General features: G+C 32.9%; 1 protein-coding gene across 1 annotated transcript in view; it reads right to left on the bottom strand.

The window, feature by feature from the left end:
• The window catches only part of LOC142323004 (sodium- and chloride-dependent GABA transporter 2-like), a 140,055-nt gene extending 117,060 nt beyond the window's left edge, over positions 1-22,995 (bottom strand). Inside the window, exons 1-2 of the mRNA XM_075362098.1 lie at positions 22,916-22,995; positions 1,349-1,631 (exon numbers count right to left, since the gene is read on the bottom strand). Coding sequence (XP_075218213.1) covers positions 1,349-1,610 — 262 coding nt within the window. The 5' untranslated portion in view covers positions 1,611-1,631; positions 22,916-22,995. The remainder of the gene's footprint in view (positions 1-1,348; positions 1,632-22,915) is intronic.
• Positions 22,996-25,956: the final 2,961 nt, after the last annotated feature.

The raw sequence follows: 25,956 nt of genomic DNA, 5'->3' as shown, positions 1-25,956 counted from the left end.
GATTTTTTTTTATGAGAAGAATGTTTGCCTATAATGGATGGAAGAGACATCTTGAAACCTGATTTATACGTTTGTATTTTCACCTAATTTTTTTGCTTTCGGGTGTATATACCAGGTGATATTTAAATATGGAAACATCTTTATCCTGAGAGGTATTTTGAGGCAGAAAAAATGGGGTTCTACAAAGTTAAAAAAATCTGCATTATGGTGGGTTTTTAAATTTGTTTAAATAGGAAGGTTCATACCCAACAACAAGGGAATAATCCCTTTTCGACCTCTGGGGGTTCGACCCCGTCCTAGCTTGTCTGGGGGTTTGACCACTTGCAAAGGCCGAACTCTTGTCACCGTACCGTACATCATCGACAGAGTTATTCTTTCTGTTTCATATGAAGAATCCATTGATATTTGAAGAATTAGTATATAATAAAACTAAATAAATGAACGAGGAAACTAATAATAAAACTTACACAAAAAAGAAATTTGAACCGCTACGCCTGCAGCTTAATTTTTACAAGTACTATCAGATTTACCATTACAAGTGTTGAAATAAAAAGGGTAACGAGGAGTTAATATGTTGCATTGCTTCAACGTAATACAAACTGCGTTGTTGTTATTTAACAGATGAAGAGTAACAAATATCAGTTGATAATTTAACACTGAAACTTAAGTTTTATTTAGAAAATAATATCGGTTGATATAGCCGTTTAATTTATTGTTAATTATTAGTTATTGTTTATTATTATCATTAATATTATAACACTGTTTAAAATTCGTTATTGCATTATGAATGTAAAATACAATAAAACTGTTCATGCAGCCCGTTTTATTGTAACACGATTTTTCGTCATTACAAATTTAAATGCTTATGCCTCGATAATGAAGGCATTAATAGAAAAACGGGTTTCACATTTGTTTTTCTATTAAAATTTTAAGTCAACATAATGTGTCATATGTCCACATTCCGATTAAAAAAAATTAAGTTTGATTATATATGGCGGACCCAGCATAACGTAGATTTTTTTAACTAACCCCATATTTTAACCCCATATTTTCTGTCTCCAAATACCTCTTTATGAAACTATTTCCATATTTAAATATTGCCCGGTGTATTTGAGTTCCTCATTCATCAATATTTGGGGGAAAAGAAGGAAGTTTTCATTTGATGAACATAAAAACGAACTGCAGAAAGTTAATCTATGTGTAAATTAAAATTAAAAATGTTTCACGTCGTTTCCTGTTTATTTTAGAGACAGCCGATTTCATATGTTACATTTAAATTTAATGAAAATTGCGTAATACTACTTTTATTATAATCTTTAATACAGTAATACAACATAACCTTACTTACCTCCGCCATTTTTGTAACAGAGATAAGGAAATCTCCAAACGTTTCCGAGACCGACTGAAACGGATATACAAGAGAAAAGGAAATCCAGTTTATTCCCCCATCCACCTCTTTCTTCATCAACTGGCGGTTGAGTTCCGACAGCAGGAGGCGGCGCTGGCGTAGTTTCTACACGCGGTCCGGCCGAAAATTCAATAAACGTATGATCCGGGTCGATCGTTTGTTCTTTATCTTCACCCCAGTAATACATTTTCTCCGACATCATTACAGTTGTATTTTTTATTTTCTATAAAAAAAGAAACTAATGAAAAAAGCATTAAATAAAGGAAATTAATCGTAAAAAAAATAATTGTTTCAATTAACTGTCCTACGTACCTATACAATTAGTACGTTTTACACATATTTCATTAAGATTTCCAAATATCTCTATTTGCAGAATGACTCAGACCATTTGTATATTAATTTATAGTACAATTGTAGATCATCAGATATGTAGAATCTAATTTAGCTGATTTCGAAGTCAACAGTTCTAAGGTTCAAATCCTAATAAAGTCAGTTACTTTTATGCGGATTTGAGTACTAGATCGTGGATACCGGTGTTCTTTGGTGGTTTGGTTTCAATTAACCACACATCTCAGGAACGGTCGACCTGAAACTGTACAAGACTACAGTTCATTTACATTCATACATAGCATCCTCATTCATCCTCTGGAGTAATATCTTACGATGGTTCCGGAGATTAAAACAGTAAAAAGAGATATGTAGATTCTAATGAAATTATATATGCAGTGTTTCATTTTAATCGTCTCAGGTGATTTTCTCGCAAAGTAGCACAATACAAAAAAATTACCTAAACAAAAGTTACATTAGAGAGGAACACCTCTAGAGACATTGTATCTGACCTTGAACTTACCTTGATTGTTATTTCAAGCTTAACACGATTTTTTCATACGGGATGACCTATTTTTGACCCTACCAATGAAAAGAAGAAAATATTACATTGGAATATATAGTCATACATATGACCTTTGACCTTTTCTTGAAAGTCATACGGCTAACCATCAGGGATAGTGTTAAACGATAGTGTAGTCATTTGTACATTTGTATGCTCTTTCCCATGGTTTGCGAGATAAATGACCTAGAATATAAATATTCCAGGAATATTGTATAACCTTAAAAACGTCGAACTCGTATAACACTATTTCTGGATAACACTATCACCAGTACAACACTACCACTGATGGTTAGCCGTATTACCTTCAAGAAAGGTTCAAGGTCATACGTGTGACTATATTCCATTAAAAATAAACATTTTTTTACAATTTAAAAAAAGTAGAAAAAATTTTATATTTATATTTGGCTACAAATCATTGATCCTTCTATTTGTAAAAATAAATTTTGACACGTTATTCCGAAACCATTATAAAGGTAGGAAAGAAAATTTATTTTCTTTTTCCGGTGGTGATTCGAATAATCGATTTGAAATATAAGTCGTATTTTCTTATATGCCAGTCAGTTTTTAGGATAGGTGAGAATTTTTCAATAAGAAAGCCAGATTTTTTTCTCGGGTGATTTTTTTTTTACCTAGAGGGACAGAATTTCGTTGCAGTATACATTTAAACTATTAAAAAAAAAAGTTCTTTGATCAAGAATTCGGTGATCTTTTGTTGATCCAAATAGCAAATATTAATGTAACTCCCCTGTTACGTGATTGTTTCAAAACTTATGGAAAAGCCGGTAAAGAGTTTCCAGCTTGTTCTTGTCTTTACTTTTTATAAGAATTTAAAATATTCATTAAAACATTATGTCACGAATGCATTTAATTTGAAAAATTTATAAATACATCTTGTCGAGCGCGTTATAACGTATTAATTCCATTTAACCCACATGAAATAACGAAAAATTGTTTTCATAAATATTTTTTTTAAATTATAGGCTATGTAAAAATTTATAAAATGATAAAATTCCGCTGGACACAACAATTTCATGGGGACGTTCATAATTTAGACGTAAATAAGATTATATTATCAAACCGACGTTTGCAGTAGTGAAATTAAATATCTCTTTTTATATTTATCTGTTTTTTTTGTTTTTTTTTACATTTTTATCCAGAAAGTTTTGAATACAGTTGCAATTGTAAAGATTTATTTCAGAATGAATAAAAATCCGACTCCACGATTATTTAAGCAGATCGACGTAACCTATTTACATTAAAGAAACATTTATTTAAAAAAAATTATAAATGTATTTGACTATAGTGAGTTCAACGGACCAAAATTATAAAATATTATTTATAAATGTGACGTAGTATGAGCAACAGATTGGCTTTTGAAATCCAGAGAGTATTTTACGTATTTTCATATTTTTTTCTTCCAATGTAATATCTTAATGAGACTATTATTTGTATACGTAAAGTAATAAAATCCAATAGATTTTGTTATTGTTTTCAGTAACTTAAGTAATAAAATAATAAAAACAATTACAAAAATTAAAAAAAAAAACACGACTGCAAAAAAAAATTAATAAATTGAACTAAAAAAACGATAATAAAGCAAATAAAAAAGAACAAAACAAGGTATGGAAATAAAGGATTAAACACCGTTATGCAGTATTTAATTAAATTAAATAATCGGTGACCAATCAACTTTCGAACAGTTTTAATATTTAAATATATTTTTCATGTTGTAGAAATAGCAGGCATTTAAAGATTAAAATTTCTTACCAGGTCGTCCTTCAACGAAAATATTCAAATGTAGTTATTTAATATTTAAAGAGCTCTTTAATACAGAACAATTACTATTCAGAACCCCCGACTGCATTTAAATATCTTCGGTGAAGGGCAAAATTTTCATATCGATTTAATACCTGGTGACAATTTTCAATCTTTAAATGCCAGCTATTTGGTAACAACATGAAAAATATATTAAAACAATTAAAATTTTCTGTTTTACAGACATATAGGCAGCATTTCATGGAGTTCAGTCCTCTAGAGTTGGAACACTGCAATGTTCCCGTAGTCCTGCAGGCCGTAGTTCAAGACTATTTGTATAATCATACGGCTCTGTTTAGAGATGCGCACCTGACTGTGGAAAGTGGAAAGATCTGTCACCACGGGAAGCCCGTAGGGTTCAGTTCTCGGACCCCCGCTGTGAAACGTGGCATTTGACAGATTTCTGGGATTTACATATCCAAAAGGGGTCACGGCCCGTGCTTTCGCCTATGACTGTCTCTTTTTAGTTCGTGGTAATCCACGACCACAGCAAAAAGACCGGGCGCAGGAGGCCTAGTCGACCGCAGATGGCTGGATGGACATACAAAATTTAAAGAATTCTATGCCCAAGACGAAGTTTATGCTTCCAAAGGGTGCAGACAAATTATCGTACACTCGTAACCCGCATATTAAGTGTAAAGGCTGTGTAATTAGCCGAGTTAGAGTTCATAAGTACCTAGGTGTTTTGTTCGATGAAAAGTTGCCGTTTAGCAACCGCATTAGACAAGTAGCGGCGGATGCCTCAAGTAGCGTCTCTGTGGTGCACAAGCTTCGCAGGATTGCTCGGAAGGATTACGGGCTGCCGGGCCGTCATTTGTATATGGTGTACCGAATATCTTCGAAAGTATGACCTCTTATGCTGTGTCCGTTTGGGCGCATAGGTTGGACAGAAATCGAGAACTTATTCAAAATTTAAGGAGCACGCAGCGATGAGCCTTAATTGTATGCATTGGTTTAAAACAACCTCCTATGAGGCTACTATCGTTTTGGGAAAGGCTCTCCCAATCGATTTAGTGGTGAAAGTTTGGGCGGCCATGTGGAAATTGTGAAGACGTAGGAAGGCCGAGTCACTTGGGATGCAGTTTCGAGCCGGGCCAGTATCGGAGCGGAGCGGTGATCGCAATGCACCGGTTCTAAATTTCGGACACTTGCCCATCTCCCGCCTGCGGAGGAGGCTTTACAACATCGTGATAAATGCATGGATGAATCAGCTAAGGGTGCAGTCATCTGATTTTCAGTAAGCATGCTTTCCAACATATCACCTGAACACATCGTGTCAGAATTAGCGGTCGAATAATTTTGGAATCACCTGCTATACATTAAAGCTAGTGCATTGTTGTCGAAATCATTAGTGCATATAACGTTGCGGGTACACCAGCTTAACACATGGAACCCTCACGCCAATTTGTAATATTTTTTAATAATTTTCTGTAGTTTTCGTGAGACATAACGTACGTTTTTCTTCGATAATCAGGAGCCCTCATTTTGTATATCATGTATTAATCGATCTAACTTTTCACATGATTTTATGAAAAGCACTCGAAAAATTTTTTTGTTTCATTTCATTAAAAAATAATGACGTTATAATGACTTTTAAAGCGGAATAAAAAGAAAAAAAAGATGGGAAATCTATACACTGGTCGGCTGGAATGAATATGTTAACTGTGTTAAATAATGCTTTCTTAAAATATTATTGAAATTTAAAATAAAAACTTAGTAAATTACAAAATAATATGTCAAAGCTCTTTTAGAATTTCTTTAAAAGATGACACTGATTTATATAGAAAATCTTCTTTTTCGCCGTGCCATAATTATTGCAGACTCCAAGATAATCGGTTTTCAGATTTATTGAAATAACACAATTTTTAAATTTTAGTATAATTGCCTAAATCTGCTTTAACAATCAATATTTATAAAATATAATTTATACAATTAAAATGAGCGTGCATTTTTGTATGACGTGTACATAGTATGACTTTTACTATTTCGACCGAAGGTTACAGAAATTATTTTGATGTATTAATTCCTATTTAAGATCCAACGAAGAAAGTTATGCTATTTATGAATCAATAACAACATATTTTTTGATTTACATTTGATAACATCGTTTGTAAAGTTTAATAGGTAAACTTTTTCTCTTGATCTTTACTCTAAAATGAACAGTTACCGAGTTATCTAGGGAAATAGTAGAAAAAATTGATATTTTTGTTATTTTTTTTTTTTTACATTTCGTTTAATAAACATTTAAGCACACCTTTTTAAACTGCGCAAAACGAAATAATCATTTCTCATAATATTCCGGAGGCATTAAAGCAAAAATTAGCGATCATATAGAAAAAGTCCAGTTATGGCCACTTTAAAACAGATACTACCTGGACTAGTAGCGCTCCAATTATATTTAAACAATTATTTTACGGTAAAATATTCAACTATAATCAGATTAAATTTACGATTCATGAATACATTTTCATAAATAATTTATGTCATAAATCATTTAGTTATTTATTTACTAAAAAATTTCTATTATTTATTTTATTTTGTGTTATTCTTTATTGTTTTTTTTTTCTTTAATCTAGTTCTTTGTATTTTTTTTATTTTATTGATGTTTATCTATTATTTGTCATGCAAGTCAGTATGCAGCAATAAGAAACTCTATCTTCGAGACTTAATTTCAGTCTAGACTAGTCTAGCTTTAGCCTGACCTAACTTTCTGTTTATATATATATATATATATATATATATATATACATAATGCAGTTAAATGTAGGTTAAAATACGTAAATTTTTATTTATATTCATATATAATATCGTTTCATGCTACATGATGTTATTGCTTCTCATTAAATCTTGGTCTAACATGCAATTCTTCTTTTCAAGTTGAAGGTTATTTTTAAATAACTCTGCGTTTTCCTCATTGAGTTACTTCTAAGTATTACAGGTTACTACGTTTTGTTAGAAAAAAGGATCCTGGGTAATCTCAATATATTTTTAGATTTCGTGTGGTCAAACCTATATATACCGGGTGTTTAAAAAATGACTTCACAATTTTAAAACAACATAATAATTTATTTAGAAAACTCGACTGAGGTCTCTCATTTCATAGCAAAACATATCAAGTTTTGACTCACTGACATTTCTTCCGCCGCCATCCCATTCGGTTGCCCTAAAGCATGAGACCGAATGTCCGTGCCGCGAAAAGCTACTGTACCTTGAAACAGTTTAAGCGACCTAGTTTCTAATAAATTGCGTGAACTGTATAAGCCTGGTCTATTACACCAGTTCCTTTTGCGTTCAGCCGTTCATAAGTCATATATTCTCTAAACGGGTAGGCGCACCCCGTCTTATAATAAAATATATGAGCGTTATAAATTAAAAATGTATCTCGTCGATTTAATTAAATAAGGATATCAATTCGCTGCCACGCCTTGATCGCTGAAAGCCAGCGAGTACCTGTCCATCCTTTATAACTACTTGGAGCTATAGATCGATGGTCGATCATTACTCAAGGGTAGCTTCTTCCAGTGATGCGGTTAAGTCCTCCTTAAGCAAACTATTGACACCGGTTTAATAATGTAACTGCATCAAGGAACTCCCACATGGTCTGTCAGTGAGGCTCTTGCCACACTGACTCGCCGCTTATGAGGGGCCAATATTCTTCTTGACCTCTAAGTTCCAGGGTGGTCCGAGTTGTAACCCCTCCCCCCCCCCCCCACAAGAACGCGGCAGTCGAACATCATATTCGACTGGACCTCCCCGTAGCCTGGTAGCAGTTGCCAGGCGGAACCTGAATAGATATTGTTTCAAATTTACTTGGTTTGTAAGCACTTGGGCCGCTGTTGACCTTAAAAATGATATTCAGGCGTACCATCTCCCCCCCCCCCACGAGTCTTGTATAAAATTAAACAAAGACCTTCCCTTAGTCGTGGTATTTCGTTTATGCTGCCATGTTTCCATCGCGAGACTCTCAAGCCTCTTCCGCGATTGAGAGATGGGCAACTCTTCGAAATTTTGACGAAGTTTTGACCCACGTAGTTTATTAGTACCGAATTCAGCCTCTAGCATTGTCACCGATGTTGTTAAAAATAGATATATTTACCGGTCCGGAACGTGCTTGCTGTGTGTTTTGGTTTCACGATTAGCAGTCAGAAACTTGCAGTTCAACGTAATTTTCATAGAGAGTATTGTAGGGAGCCTCATGGCATATGGTTTACTCTTGGCACTAACCTTTGTTGAGACAAGTTGTTCTGTTAAACACAGAAAATCACCAGGTTGCTCACGCATCCTTGAACCTGTTGTGGGACAGCTCGAAGAAAGCTTTACACGTAGTCCGAATAATTCAATTTGACGTGCGTCGCGTGAAACTGGCATTCCACAAACGACTGTTTGGCTCGTATTATGTAAACGATTGGACTTGAAGACATACAAACTAACTGCGGTTCAACACATTGAACTTGACGGCAAAGTTGATCGATCGACCGCAGTTCTGTGTGGAAATGATGGATAATAGTATTGCAGACAACGATACATTTTCAGACAATGTCATTTTTAGTGATAGGTCAACGTTTCACATGAGTGGCAAAGTGTACGAACACTCTTAACTGCCGAATATGGGATAGCGGTACCCTCATTAGACTTTGCAACACATTTATACTTGCTCTAAAGTCAATTTTGTTTGGGCCTTAAGCAAACAAAGACTGTACGGCCCATTCTCCTTCCAGGAAGCAACCGTAAATGGTATCATTTTTGTGGACGTGCTTCAAAATCTTATAATTCCTCAGTTAGATGATGATAACCAAGATGGACGCCACTACTATTAGCAAGACGAAGTCTTGTTGACTTTTTCATGCGGGATTTCACTAAAGATCGGTTTTATGTACCGCCTTTACCTACTGATCTTGTTGAGCTAAGACTGAATTTACGCCGCATCTCCAGAGGTAACGCCCAGCTTGTAGGTTACAGTCTGGAATGTAATCGACTTCACGTGAATTTTATGTCACATTGCATATCAAACCAAAGTTAATGTTGAAACAGATTTGATGTGTTTTTCTATGAAATGAGATCTCAATCGAATCTGTATGTTTTCTAAATAAATTTAAATATGCTTTTAAGGTTGTGAAGTCCATATTGAATCACCCGGTATACAATATACGTGTATCTATTTAGAAGTATAGGGCAAATTTAAGGGATTTATTCAGGACATAAAAGTAAAAAAGAAAGAAAGATTATGTGGACAAGTCATATCTCTCTTCACTCTCCGTCTAACTGGAGTTAGAGTTATGAGTTTTCTCAATAAAAAATTTTATCTTAAGAACGGATTGATATATTTGAATTAAATTTCTATACATATACCAAATAACACCTTCTACAAAATAAATAAGTTTGAAAAGTTTACTTTCAGAAATTCTATAATGGCGGACATTTAAACTTTTTAATCACTTATAACTGATTAAAAAGTTTAAATGTCCATAGATATTAGTTTTATCGACTTGCTTTTATTAGATAAAATTTTAAGCTTTTATTGTGAACGGGTAAAATAACATCACCTTATTTGTTCAAATCCGAATTCCATCTCTGACAAATTTGTGCCTATTTCTATTATTAATAATAAAAATAGATTTTTAATCCAGTCCCTGAAGGAAGTGAAACCAGGAACAAAATTGTTTGACCATAAATTTTTCAATCCACTTTAACAATTTCACCCACATCTGTTTATTAACATATTTTACCAAATAAGTTGTCATTTTTTTTCAAAATAAAAGGCTTAACATTTCATCATTTAAAACATAATTCCATAAAACAAACATTTATTGGGCTTCAATCGATTAAAAAGTTAAATGGGCGCCATTTTGGAATTTTTAGTTTTATTTGAAAGTATTAAAGAAATAGTGTGAGAAATGCTTCATTCAGTTAACCCACTTAATATTAACATTCAATTAATGTGGGTAAACAGACGTATATTATTCATAACAGCAGAACTACTCCGATGTATTTTATCTTTTTTTGACCGGTTTCTAATAAATGCGTGTACCAATGAATTTTTTTTTTTTTCTGAAAAAAGTTCTGTAATGATCATTCTCAAGTCCAGTAAGGAATTAAAGAACACGTTTATGAAGCTTCCAGTATTTTTTCTGATTCCTGAAGGTTGTATTAAACTGATATTTCGTCGATGAACATACGGAATTCCACGATTTTAAGGTCGATAAAACTTGGTAGGTTAATAAGCGATCATTATTCAAAAAGTTGTATAAGCGTTAATTTGCATTGCGTTAAGAGTTTGTCCTTTACTGTTTACTGTAGCTACAATAGTATTTTTGTGTCAGATCGCTACGGAAACCATTCTTTGACAAATTGTAAATGTTAATAATTACCAACGTTGGTAATTTTCTCAATATTTTTATCTCGTAAACGAATTCAGTTAATCGCAGAAGGAGACTTTAATTGGCAATCTCTTGTATTTTTCCTTTTAAATTTTAATAAAAATGGAATAAAAGTAATATATCTTTTAAACGTGATAAAAATTTCTTTCTGCTTCCAAATACCGATTTTAATACGATTTTCTGTCTATTTTTCGTCTGTTTTGCTTCAATAAAAAGCCGATTTTACAGGTTTTTATTTTTTGTATTTAGAGCCTATTTGTCCTAATTTTCTCAGAATTAAATTCTCTACCAACTTTGTTACTAAATCTTTCGCATTTGTTAATCATTTAACAAAACTATTTTTCTATTAACCTAAAAAAAAAATTGTTTTTCCACCTCGAATTTTTTTTTTACGTAGGATACCGTAAAAACTACTAGAGTTACAGTTCTGGGAGCACTGTTTCTAAAATTACATTAGAAACCACTAACTTTACTCGTTAATTTGGGTCCCAAAAATTACAGTAGAGTTTCTTTTTTGTAAAGAGCTGAAATCCGGCGAAATTTTTCGCTAGCCGTAACTCGAAAACAAAGCGTTTACAGATCTATGTTTAGATTTAATTTTTTCATTATATTCACCTGTAGAACATGATCTGAAAATTTGTTTTTGGCAGACCCTGAATAACGAATAAAATAAAGGAGTTTTTCTTTCTCGAACCGAACTATTTTGGCGATTAAAAAAAGATTGTATTCGTTAATAACAAAGAACTGAGATCAACGAGCTGAAAATGTTCGTTTCGGAAAATATTCATCAGGTGGATTCATGATATAAAGGTTTGCAAAATTCTTAACCTGTTTCTATTGATATTTTAATGCGTAGTTATATTCATAACGTGTGTTCTGGTCTTCGATTTTACGGCAAATCGTGTCCTGTATTTAACAACGGGTTTATAGTTTCTGGAACGACTCGGAGAATATTTTCATCCTGGAAAATGTTACGGTTCGAATTAAGGATAAAGTTAAAACAACCATATTCACTTTTAATGAATTTGCTCCGGAGCTCATCAAAGTTAAATAATGACAGATGCAGTTCCTTGCATTTAAGCGTTTATTAGTCTTGGATAAAATAATTATGACGATAAGAATCGATACACGTAATAAAGTTGTTTGGTAAAATGTGGTTGTAACTGTTGAGCGTCTTAAAATAGATAAATATGAGAAAGAAAATAAGACGTAAAATAGTATTATATTAGTAAAGTATTATATACGTTTCATAAATTTCTAAATCTTTTCCTGTTTAAACCGTGTAAAATCGATTTTAGATTTTAAGTTATTTTCACAGAAGAATCGAGAATAAAATGATAAGGTTAAAAGGTATATGACGCGGAGAATGATACAAGAAGAACCTAAGTTAAAAACTAGGGGGTGAAATATAGGGAATACCAAAGTGGATATCAGTTAGAGTTAATTAAGAATATTAAAATCGAAGGGCAAGTTTAGGTCTAACGGAAATATATTTTAATTTGGAAATGATATCCTTGCGTATGAACATTCAAATAGTGTACTGTTTCAGATTACTGTTTACCCTTTTGTACAGTAACTAAATAAACTCAATAATTTTATGTATTTAGCATAATGGAACATTAGTTCATGAATTATTAAATTTCTAAGTTTTACGAGCCACCAGAGACAAATTTTGTTTTTCGGTTAATAAGAAGTATCTTGCTTGTACAGTATGGAACTAATGAGATTACAAACTAAAAGCATGTAAGAAAATGTAATTTATATATGTATGTGTATGTTCTGTATACTATTTAAATATTTATATGTTCTATATAAACCATTTCCTTCTGGTTCTGTCGTGTTATTAATTTAATACAAAACATTTTCATTATTTTCTGTTTTATACTAATACTTTAATATACATTGATTCTGTGTACTACATTTGGAGTAGTGTACTTAAAAAATACTGAAACATGTGTTTTTTCATCAATTATCTCTCTAAGGGATGAGCGGAGTGTCCCTTTACGCTAATGAAATTATTAGGAAGTTCACCTTCTATGGATCTAAAACATCTGTGTGGGTTCCACCGTGTTCAAAGCACAGCTGTATGCGCCTCCATGTGTGAAAATTAACATTCGTAACAGCTTATTAGAAGTGATCATTTCAAAAGCTGACCGAACAGTGTCTTTCAGTTACTTGTTATTGATGTATCTGCGTTTTCGGGTCTCTTCTTTTACAAAACCCCAAAGTGCATCGTCAGGTGCGGTGAGGTCAGGGCTTCTAGCCAAGGCGAGAGGCCTCTCTGACTCTAACTCTTCTGACCCGTATTCGATCCAGCGATTTGGAAAAATTTCATTGAAATGAAGGAGTTTGCGGATATTTAAAGCGAAATGCGCTGGAGCACCACCTTGAAATGTAATGATGTCAGCAATCCATTTGCCGTTAATTCTGGAAGCAACCACTCGTCGATCGTTCTCAGATAACTGCGTTGATTAACTACGCCACCGAAAAAAATGAGGACCAAGGAGATGTTCAGTTGTAACCCACCGGTTGGTTTAGTAAAGTCATCATCGCAAATCAGCTGATTTTGAAGTCGAGAGTTCTAACGTTCAGTTCCTGGTAAAGGTAGTTACTTATATACGGATTTGAATACTATGTCTTGGATACCAGTGTTCTTTGGTGGTAGGGTTTTAATCAACCGTACATCTCAGAAATGATCGACCTGAGGCTGTACAATACTACACTTCATTTACATTAATATCATCCTTATTCATAATGTTAATATCATCCTCATTCATCATCTGAAGTACTTCCTTAAGGCGGTTCCGGACGCTAAATAGAAAAAGAGAGATGTTCAGCTGTTATTCCAGCCCAAATCACAACATGAGAGGGATGGTATTCGATTTCCTCAAAAGAGTGAGGATTGTCTTTGGCCCAGAAAAAACAATTTCGGTTGCAAGAGCTTCGATAAATCGCATTCTCGTTTGAGAATATGGCGTTCTTTTTATCGTTTATCGGAAAGCGTTCAAGCAAAACCTGACATGCATTAAAACTTCCATCAAGGTCATTTTCACTCAACTCATTAACTGTGGCTGGAGGAAAACATTTACCTTTCAAATCGTTTCGCATATGGTCACGCATTGTCGGTCTTGGAATGCGTAACTCCGCAGTAAGTTTGGCATACTACTAAAAAAAGGGGTCACAAAAAATAAAAAATAACATTCTACGAGTCGGAGCGTGAAATGTTAGAAGTCTAAAATAGAATGAGAGTTTAGCACGAAGTATAATTTAGTAATTGCCAACACCCAGTTGAAAACTCATAATAGAAGAATATACACTTGGAAAAAGCCAGAGCTGATACTGCAAGAATCAGATAGATTATATCATCGTTAAGCAAAGATTTAAAAATAAACTCGTCGACTGCAAAGCTTACCCTGGAGCAGACATTGATAGCGACCATAATTTAGTGATAATGAAATGTAGATTGGGGTTTAAAAACCTGAAGAAAAGGTGTCAGATGAATCGGTGGAATTTAGAGAAGCTTGAGGAAGAGGAGGTAAAGAAGATTTTTGAGGAGAACATCGCAAGAGGTATGAATAAAAAAATAAAGGAGAAAATATAGAAGAAGAATGGGAGAATGTTAAAAAGGAAATTCTTAAATCAGCAGAAATGAACTTAGCCGGAACAAAGAGAACTGGTAGAAAACCCTGGATTTCAGAGGATTTATTGCAGCTTATGTAACGTAGAAAATATAAGAATGCTAGTGATGAAGAAAGTGAAAGGAACTATCGACAATTAAGAAATACTATAAACAGGAGGTGCAAACTAGCGAAAGAAGAGTAGATTAAGAAAGGTGTTCAAAAGTGGAAAGAGAAATGAACATTGGTAAAATAGACGGAGCATACAGAAAAGTTAAGGAACATTTTGTGGTACATAAATTAAAATATTATAACGTGTTAAATAAAGTTGGTACACCGATTATAATACGAAAGGCAAAGTGGATAGGTGAGAAGAATATATTGAAGAGTTATACGGAGGAAATGAACTAGAAACTGGTGTTATAGAGTAAGAAGAGGAAGTCGAAGAGGATGAAAATGGAGAAACAATAATGAGATCTGAATTTAAGAAAGCATTACAAGATTTTAATGGCAGAAAGGCTCCTGGAATAGACGAAATACCTGTAGAATTACTGCACAGTGCAGGTGAAGAAGCGATAGATAGATTATACAAACTGGTGAGTAATATTTACGAAAAAGGGGAATTTCCGTCAGACATAAAAAAGAGTGTTATAGTCATGATACCAATGAAAGCAGGAACAGACAAATTTGAAAAATACAGAACAATTTGCTTAACTACTCACGCATAAAAAATCTTAAATAGAATTCTTTACAGAAGGATTGAGAGCAGCGAGGAAGAAGGGTTAGGAGAAGATCATATTGGTTTCAGGAAAAGTATACGGACAAGGGAAGCAATTTTAGGCCTCAGATTAATAGTGGAAGGAAGATTAAAGAAAAAAACTAACAAATTTGGCATTTATAGAACTAACAGGCATTCAATAACGTAGACTGGAATAAAGTATTCAGCATTTAAAAAAAAATTAGGGTTCAAGTCTGTATTTGAACCCTATCTATCTCTGTAGATAGAAGAACAATTGCTAACATTTACAACAGGAACAAACAGCAACAGGAACCAAACAGCAACAGTAATAATTGAAGAACGTAAGAAAGAAGCCGTAAAAAAGGGAAATCCGAAAAGGATGTTCCCCATCCCCGTTACTTTTTAATCTTTACATAGAACTAGCAGTTAATGATGTTAAAGAACAATTTAGATTCGGAGTAACAGTACAAGTTGAAAAGATAAAGATGGTACGATTTACTGATGATATAGTACTTCTAGACGAGAGTAAAAAATATTTAGAAGGAACAATGAACGGCATGGATGAAATCCTACGCAAGAACTAACGCATGAAAATAAACAAGGGCAAAAAGAAAGTAATGAAATGTAGATAGATGAACTACTGAATGTAAAAAAAGGAAGAGAAAAGATTACGGAAGTAGAAGAATTTTGTTATTTGGGAAGTAGAATTACTAAAGATTGACGAAGCAGGAGCGATATAAAATACTGAATAGCATAGGCGAAACGAGACTTCAGTCAGAAACATAATTTTTTTACATCAAAAAAAAATTTTAATTGAGGAAAACATTCTTGATAGTACATGATTGGAGCGTAGCTATATTAAGTGAAACTTGGACGATCGGAGTACCTGAGAAGAAAAGATTAGAAGCATTTGAAAAGCGGTGCTATAGAAGAATTTTAAAACTCGGACGGATGGATAAAGTGATAAATGAAGAGGTGTTGCAGCAAATTGATGAAGAAAGAAGCGTTTGAAAAAATATGGCTATACAGACAGAGGATATGGAGACAGAGTTACAAGCCACATATTACGGCATCCTCGAATAGTCGCTTTAATATTGGAGGGACAGGTAGATGGGAAAAATTCTGCAGGCAGGCAACATTTGGAATATGTAAAAAAATTGTTAGGGATGTAGGATGTAGGGGGTATTCTGAAATAAAACGGCTGGCACTAGAAAGGGAATCTTGAAGAACTGCATAAAACCAGGCAATTGACTGAAGGCAAAAAAAAAACAATAATATTACATCTGGGGTGTACATCAGTTTGTTAATGCCTCACGGCTTAAAATTTATCCAGAATTTCATCTTTTTTGTTATTATTTCACCAAAGATTATGGAAATCTCAACAAATATATTTAATTTTTTACTTTCTTCATTCTGATATTAATATCAGAATAATAAATAATGTTTAAACTGCTTTGATACATTTTAACAGGAAATTAAATGAGTATTTTCTTTAATTATTGTAACTCATGAACTTATTGAAGTGGAAAATTAAAATTTTTATAAGATGTTAAAAAAAAAATTATAAATTCTCCTCTGAAAGAAAAATGTTTAATTGTGATGCATGATTTATTAGGTGATGTAGAACTAGTAGTTAATGATGTTAAAGAACAATTTAGATCCGAATTAACAGTGGCAGGTGAAAAGATAGAGGTGCTGATGATATAGTAATTCTAGTCGAGTGTATAAAAGATTTAGAAGAAACAATGAACGGCATGAATGAAGTCCTACGCAAGAACTATCGCACGAAAATAAACAACGAAAATTATGAAATGTAGTAGAAATAAAGTAGATGGACGACTGGATATAAAAATATGATGAGAAAAGACTATGGAGGTAGAAGAATCTTGTTATTTGGGAAGTAGAATTACTAAAGATTGGCCAACCAAGAGTGATATAAAATGCCGAATTTCACTGGCAAAACGAGCTATCAGTAAAAAATGTATTTTGCTTACATCGAAAATTAATTTAAACATCAGGAAAACATTTTTGAAAGTATTTGTTTGGAGCGTAACTTTATGTGTAAGTGAAACTTGGACGATCGGAGTAACGAAGAAAAAATTAGTAGGTTTTGATTTGTGATACTACAGGAAAATGATAAATTTAAGACGGGTGGATAAAGTGACAAATGAAGAGGTGTTGCGGCAAATCGATGAAGAAGAAGCATTTGGAAAAATATAACTAAAATAAGAGGCAGAGTTACAGGCCACATCTTAAGGCATCCAGCAATAGTCGCTTTGATATTGCGAAAAATTGTGCAGGCAGGCAACGTTTGCAATATGTAAAACAAATTTTTAGGGATGTAGGATGCATGGAGTACACCGAAATTAAACGACTGACAGTAGATAGGGAATCTTGGAGAGCTGCATGAAACCAATCAAATGATTGAAGACAAAATAAAAATACTTATTCATTAACAGTTTTATTAAGTTACTAAGAAAGTTTTATAAACTCTGTGAATTAATAAATTTAATAGAAAAGTAGGGTTAAAATAAACCGTGCCGAAAATTTTTATTAATTTACATTAATGAAGAAATTATTGTTTTAAAGCCAGTCAAATTCTTTCATTGTACGCACTATAGTTGGAATTTTACTCCAGTGTATTCTGTTTTTCTCTCTTAATATCGAACACGCCGTTATTTTGTTTATATTTACATTATAACCGATGTACTTATTTATTTTCAAACTGAATTTCTCTACTACCGTTGAGTGTGTATTGTATTATACTATAAAACTTTATTTTCATTACACTTTTAATTTTAATTAAATTTTATATAATAACGGTAACCGTTGTATCAATATCCGTAATTTACTTTTTCTTTTTAAACTTAGCCGTATCAAGTGGGAAGTTGTAAAATGGAAGGGGGTGATCTGATTCTGATTGAATTTGGAACTTAACAGCTTTTAATTAAGTCGATGATGAGATTGATACTTATTATGCTTATAAAAAAAAGAAGAAAGCAATAAAAAATATGTGTAGGTTATTCAAGAGTGTTGATGCAAAGAATCGATTAAGTCTTAAAATAGCTTCCACTCCTTAATTAAATTCATTATGTTTACATATATACTTATACTGTCATAATTTAAACTAAATACTTTGAGCATGTGTGAGTTAATCACTTTTCCACACATACACACACGCGCACGCGCACGCACAGCATTGCATGGCAAAGACAACTGGCTGCCTGGTGAACTGACCGTCACATGTACAATACCTTTTCATAATAAATGGACCTCTTCAAAATTTTTATACGTGTATCTTTTAATATTTTTTAAAAAATTTAATTCTTTATACAGTCGAACCCTCTATAAAACGAAATAGAGAATCCCGGGAAAATTCGTTATTTTATAATATCAAGGTTCGTTATGTTATGTGTTTCTAAGAATTTTATTTGTTACGTCTTCGTACTGTAGATAAATGTCTCGTTTAGATAACGAATAAAAGTTTGTACAGTAACTTTAGTGCTCTGCGTTACGTAATGTATTTCGGGAAATTCCGCTACTTTAATTTATAGGCAGAAAGTAACTGCAGAACACGTGTTTAAATCTTTTGTTAGAATTTTATTCTTAAAGGGTTATAATAGAATCTTAGGAATTTTCGTTTTACCAGTTCAATATAAATTCAATATATCATTCTTGCCTTTCGTCAAAAATAATTTGTGAGTGTATACAGGTACAATTTAGGTACGGAAATCAAAAGAGTAACTACCTTAAACTCCTAGAGATGTCCAAAATACTAAATCTAATGTCATTTCGTAAAATTTATTGTATGTTACTACACACAATAGTAATTATGTTAATATGTACTATGTCATCATTTCGTTATATAGACGTATGAATCCGTTAAGTATAGGTAATTATATACATAGTTTTATTAATATGTCACGGTGCAGTAAAAAAAATTGTAAAATCGATGTTTTCGTAATATTGAGGTTCGTTGTATAGAGGTTGGACTGTAGTTTTAAGTTTTCAGAACTCGTACGTGTTTTGTACGCCTTCAAGCGACAACAATTAAGTTATAGTTTACACATCTTCACATAACAAATTTCGTTAGGCTGTTGCACAAGCCAAGCTGTTATCAGCCTGGACTTCAGAATAATAGCGTCGCACTAGAGAAAGCACAGTGTGTGTGTGTGTGTGTGTGTGTGTGTGTACAGTTACTTTCAATTACCTTCTTAGTATTAGTTACATGGGAGTTTAAGATAAGCTTTTTCAACAGCTGATTTGTAATCAGTGCTACCGTAAAAGAAATTCTTTTTTTAATTTTTAATTATAATAAACAAGTGATTAAATTAAAAGATGTTAAAAAACCCGCGACGAAATTAAAATGGATAATTAAATATTTAAATATGAAATAAAAATATTTAGAAACATTCAAAAGCCGTTTTGAAGAAACATATCTACTGTAGCGTCCCCTAGCGGCTTATAACAGTAAATCTAATCTAAGAACATGCTCTGAGGTGATACCTTTTTCTTTTTCCTGTTTAGCCTCCGGTAACTACCGTTTAGATAACTCTTCAGAGGATGAACGAGGATGATATGTATGAGTGTAAATGAAGTGTAGTCTTGTACATTCTCAGTTCGACTATTCCTGAGATGTGGTTAATTGAAACCCAACCACCAAAGACCACCGATATCCACGATATAGTATTCAAATCCGTGTAAAAATAACTGGCTTTACTAGGACTTGAACGCTGTAACTCTCGACTTCCAAATCAGCTGATTTGGGAAGACGCGTTAACCACTAGACCAACCCGGTGGGTTGAGGTGATACCTATGTAATGAAAAAACCACATCGAAATCCGTCCAATAGTTTTTCAGAAAAAAAAGGTAACAGACATACACAAAAACACACACACACACACACACTCACACAAAACCTCTTACACCAAACGCATATACCGCCTCCGTTCCGTCGTGGGTAAAAAGGAAAATATCATCTAACTAACAATGAATGATTTTATTAACGAAATTTGAATACAAAGTGTCAAATTTAAATGCGCAAAGAACAAAATATGAAAGTCAACCAACAGTTAGCATTATATTAGATAGTCTAGCCCGATTTTTTTTTTAATAGTACATAAAGATCGTTTATAAAAAGTACATAACAGTAATTAACAAATTAAACATTCGAAACTTTTTATTCATCACTCAGCGATGAATCTGAATCATCTAAATTAATAACTAATTCATCTACAGCGATCCACTAAACACTCATTTTTGTATAAAGTTGTCTTGATTTTCTTTATATGATTACAATAAGCCGTGAAGTTTTCAAATTTTTCTTTTAAAACTGTTTCAACAGCCTCAAGCGTATTGTCAGTGTTTTTATTGACCAACATGACGTTTAACCTCCGACCATACTTCTTCTATCTAGTTCAGTTGTTCCGTCATGGGTAAAATGTAAATAAAAACTTCGGTCTTTTATTGAAGCAAAACAGACGATAAATAGACAGATATTCGATAACGACATAAATAAAAAGTCAGATTTGCCCTTTATTCAATTTTTATATAAAAATATATTTATTCAACTTTCACCGCTGAATGCGGTGAATTTGTTAAATGGCCTCAAATGTTGCAAAATAACATATATAATTTGTATATTGAACGTAAATTAAAAGCAAGCTGGTTATGTTTGGCTTGAATATAAACTTCTTTTTTTTAAGATGGTTTCTCGTAATCTATTTTACCTTACAGATTGGTATCGGTTGATTTTTTTTTTAATTTCTAGTTATCGTTTCGACCCCCACCAGAGCTTATCTGTGTTTGTCAACATATACCGACGAAGGTCCGAATAAGCAAATATTTTGGTTTTTCACAGACGTATTTTGTATGTATCGATCGATATTCACTGGTGAATATCGACATTTGCCACAGATATTGGTCTTTCACGGTAACATATACAATGCTTTCTTTCATATCAGAAAAATATATATTTTTATTTGTTCATTTATTGTGTATAACCTCCGGATCCACCATTAGGTATTGTTTCAGAGGATGAGATGAATGATTTGTAGCGTATGTGAAAATGCCATGCCTGACCGGGATTCGAACTCGTGACCTCCGGATCAAAGCCCGAGATGCTACCATTTGCGCCACGGAGGCCGGCAGAAAAAGGTATATTAATGAATGATCTTACACTTTACTGTGCATCGGTCTTTATTATGATTATGATAAATTTAAATCGTTTGAAATACAAGAAACCCCTAATAAAATGTTACTTTTTCTTAGAGTAATGACGTCAACTATACAGCCATTCTTAATGGTGACTAGAGTGACGGCGTTACCTATTGAGATGAATATCAGCTACAGTACATTATATTCAGCTCACTAAAATAAGGCGCTGGAAAACCTTCCATGGAATGCTGTTTTTTGTTTTTTTTTTTGTGAATGGTTTATGTTGTTTTTGAGAATGATGGAGTCGCAGATAGTCATTATACTTATGACACCTTACGTACATACATACATACATACATACACATTATTTAAAAAGTAAAACTCAGTTTATAATTATAGCCTAATGTGATGAAATATAATCTGAAGACAAATTAACATTTTATGTTAATATTAGTATAAACTTTTTTATTTACTAAAATAAACACCAAAGTTTATTATAACCTTCTCAAAGAAACTTTTAGCAATTTTCTTAATTTTTTCGTAAAGATATTTGTCGAAAAGCTGTTCACTTAAGAACAAAATAGAAAATAACCAAAAACGGAATTGTGTGCTCTTAAAAATACATTGTAATAAATTGTTCAATATGCATTGTAAAATACATTTGTAATTATTGTTCATTTTATATTGAACAATTATTGTATACATATATATAATAATTGTTCCAATTATTACAATTTACAATTATATATATATATATATACATATATATATATATATATATGTGTGTGTTAGAGAGTGTGTATGTGTGTGTACGCGCGCGCGTGTTAAGAGAGGGTAGAAGACTCGTGTGAATTTTGTCAGTTTTACCAGCTGCAGCATATTATACGGGATTAATATTTTAATGATTGGTAGAAGCTAAGTTAAAATCTCATCACAGCTATAAACGAGAAATCTCTTAGATGTACATTAGTAAAAAAAGGTCTTTCTTATATTGCACCGAACATTTTACGACTCGGATTGTGAAATCGATCCATTCCTAATGTACTGACCTCGTATTTGCTTGCACTAAATTTAAAAACGGTCATGTGATTTAGCGGCTAAAATACCCTCATAAAACAAACTGAATGAAGAGTTAATTTTTTTTTTCTAAATATATGTTAACGTGATAGTTAAATTTGTTCAAGGTCACATATCAATATAACATTTTTTTTATGCTGTTCATTAATGAATAAAAATAAAAATAGAATTAATAATTATCTTTCTGTTTGATCCTCAAATCTACAGTTTTAAATAAAAATTCTACAAAAAAAAACATTCATTAATGTATAGGTTAAATTATTTATTTTATTTTTTTTATAAGTAAAAAATTAAAAGAAATTATAACTGAATGTTTTAGATTTAATAATTCTCTAATCTTGTTTGAATAACATAAGCATTAAGATTTATTATATTGTTTTTTTTAATTTTATCTTTAAAAATCGTTTTTTTAGTTATTATTTAATTTTAAAATCCAATAACGAATTTAAAAATTAAATATAAAGAATTATTATTAATATTACATAACGTTATGTCGTCAGCCTATTTCAAAAATATGAACGGTTAGGTTTTACACAAAATATATTACATCTAATTTTTAAAAAAATTTAAATTAGTATACAAAAGTATTAAAATTATATAATTTAAATTAATATTCTTTAACATCTAAGAGTAAAATTTAATATTGTCATTTTGTTAAAAGAAATCTATCTTGTAATGGTATAGAAGGAGGTTAAGCTATATTTCACGTAGATTACATCATACCTTTAATTTTTATTAAATAATAGTTATGCGTCTGATTTTTAAAAATTTGAAAATAATCCATTATTTTTACTATATTATTGTGTTAAATATAAAATACAATGAGAGATTTACCTTTTATTTAAGTTATCTCCGAAATTAGATGTCTTCCTTTCACGGGGTACAAATGTTGACTGCGCTGAGCGCCATCTAGGGTGCGGCGCCGATTCAGAAAATGAACTAAGAGTAGGGGAATCGCATAGGGTAAAAGGGTTCGTGTTGTGTCGTGTCGGGGAAACCGTCGCTCGTAGACGCGGTGGGATTGAGGAGAAAATGAAGCGGCGTGGTAGGGGATTAATCTGGGGGAAAAGAGTCGGAGGAGGGGGTTCGATCAATTTTGGTCCATTCTGGGATTGATCAGGAGGAGCAGTAGGCCTGCTCTCTTCGCTTGGTAGTTAAGAGAATGGACTCGCGCCTCTTGGCATAGCGTCGCGCCGTGCTGTGTGTCGACTGCTCGCCTGTTTTCCTGCCCTTGTTAACACCGTCGTTTAGTGAGCAAGGTCAAACGAAAGGTTTCTATTGTTTACAGCTTATCAACATTAATATAACTTCTGTTGTAGTGGATTACATTAAATTACCTACTTATTCGTTTATATATTCCATAGACATAACACTCGTCTCTGTTTATGCATATATTTATTATTATGATTACAGACTGTACCGTTGTATATTTAAGTTTGTCAAGTTTCAAGATCACTTCTGTTGATAGAATTGTTATTATCGTGATCGATTCAAATGATAAAAAAGGAAACATAAAACTGAAATATTGTCTGCGTTTTTGCAACTCCCTAGAAAATTAATTAAACAATGGACTTCCTCATAATGTTAGAAACATACAGATAGACAACAGACATAATTTAACATTTAAAGAAATTCCATCACCGTGGAAGATATATAACTCATATAACCATCTCACAATGCAACCTTTTCTTCAGTTTCTTACCTAATTCCACTCATTATCATCCCGATAGCCGAGAAAAATTTTAAATATGAAATCGATTCTATAATATGCATTGCCTGACAAGTTGTAATATAAGTAAAGCATACAGAAAAATATAAGATTCGGAGTAGAATGGTAAACCCCATCCCTTTATATTTGATGTTTCTGCAGAATCTGGAATGTATCAGGAAGTGTTAGCCTGGAAAGGTACGGATGTTTAAAAAAAGACGTAACGCCTTTGTTTGACTACGTGAATTTATTGCAAAAATATTAATGTTAATGAAATACTTATACAACAATATTCAGATTACCTTTAATAACTTTACAATTGATGTTCAAAATGATTTCCTGTAATCCCGATGCAGGTTTCAGACATTTGCAGCCACTTTTCCTAATATTTTAAATCTCACTTTCAATGTTAGCCTTCGATTCGTCAAGTGTATGAGAATTTTTTTTTAAAACTACACTTTTTACATACCTCCAAAAGAAAACGTCTACTAGCGTAAGATCTGGAGATCTTGGAGTACACACCCCTTTTAATATAAAACGTTGGCCAAAAAATTCGTAACATATCCAGCGTTTCATTGACACGTTGCGTTATTCTGTTGGAACTGATATTCTCGTTCGTGTAAATCTAACACGGCAATAAACTGTTCGATTGCGTTCCGATAAACCACACCGTCTACAGATTTGTCAAAAATTAAAGGCCCTACTACACGATGCCGGAAGATCGCAAACCAGACACCAATTTTACGTGCGTGTAATGGTCGTTCGTGAAAAGTGAGGATTTTCAGCGCTCCATATTCGGCAGTTTCGGCTGTTAATTTAGACATCTGAGTCAAAGTGCTGTGCCTCGTCGCCGAAATAAACACGATCCAAAATTGCAATACTGTTGTCATCAACGACAGAACGAAACCGATGCGATTGTAATTTTTTACTAGCCCTGAAAGGTGTAAATAGTGAAAGCCCAGCCTGTGAAGATAAATTTCTGAGCGATTTTCTGGGTTAGCGAGTCAATCCTCCAGAACTTCTACTGTTAACAGTGATAGTCGACCTGTGCTTTTCCAATCATGTACGCTCTCGTTCTCACGAAATTTCTTAATTTAACGCGATATTGTCGACTTATTAGAAACTGAAGAATTGGACATTTTTTTCCGAAACTCGTCTTTCACTTGTTCGTAAGATTTATACGCGCGATAATAAACACAGTTAGTCTCTTAACTGTTCTAACGACAGTTAGTCTCGATTATAAATACACGTTCATTCTTGGAAAACGACATACAACACAATAAAGATGAATTTATACTGGTATAGCACTAGTGCACAAGAAGACCATTTCAACTAGCCTTGAGTACAGTGCTGCCAACTGACATGTAGGGAGAAATAAAATTTACCTTTGCTAGACTTCTACCTTCTTAATCTTACGGTTGCGTCCTTTTTGAAACACTCGTTATTTTAAGTTCTGCAGAATCTGAAAAATGATTGAACGATCGAAATTTTCTTTGGAGGAATCAAGGAGGACTCAGGATGAATCAACTTTGAAGGATGTAATGTAAAAATATAATGCCAAGTGTCAAAGCCACGTTTAATAAACTTGTTTCTATTTATTACTCAAATTAAGCATTATCAGCTGCAATTTCTTTGTATCCTGTTAATATTAAGTAGTAGTTAGTAATCATCATGCCTTATTCACATTAATTTGTAACTTTTCCTGACTTGTTACAAAAATGTAATGGATATTTATGTAATATTGAATATAGAAAAGAACTTTTTTGAACTTGAACTTTCTGGACACTCTGTTGAGGTTACTCCTCAAGAAACGATTAATAAAATTCATGATATGGTATTGAATGATAGAAGAATGAAGGTGTGTGAAATTGCTACTGCTGTGGGCATCTCGACTGAATGGGTGCATAATATTTTGCATTAACTCTTGAACATGACCCACCGGCTTGAACTGGTGATTCACCCTGGTGAACTGGTCATCGCAAATCACCTGATTTCGCAGTCGAGAGTTCTAAGGTCAAAATCCCAGTAAAGGCAACTTTTATGTGGATTTGAAGACTAGATCGTGGGTACCGATATTCTTTGGTGGATGGGTTTTTATTAACCACACATCTCAGGATCGGTCGACCTGAGACTGTACAAGAGTACACTTCAGTTACATTCATACATA

This window comes from Lycorma delicatula, chromosome 4 (genome assembly GCF_047948215.1).
Source record: "Lycorma delicatula isolate Av1 chromosome 4, ASM4794821v1, whole genome shotgun sequence".
Lineage (NCBI taxonomy): Eukaryota > Metazoa > Arthropoda > Insecta > Hemiptera > Fulgoridae > Lycorma > Lycorma delicatula.
The sequence above is the reverse complement of the archived record's forward strand: the minus strand, read 5'-3'. Positions and strand labels throughout refer to the sequence as shown.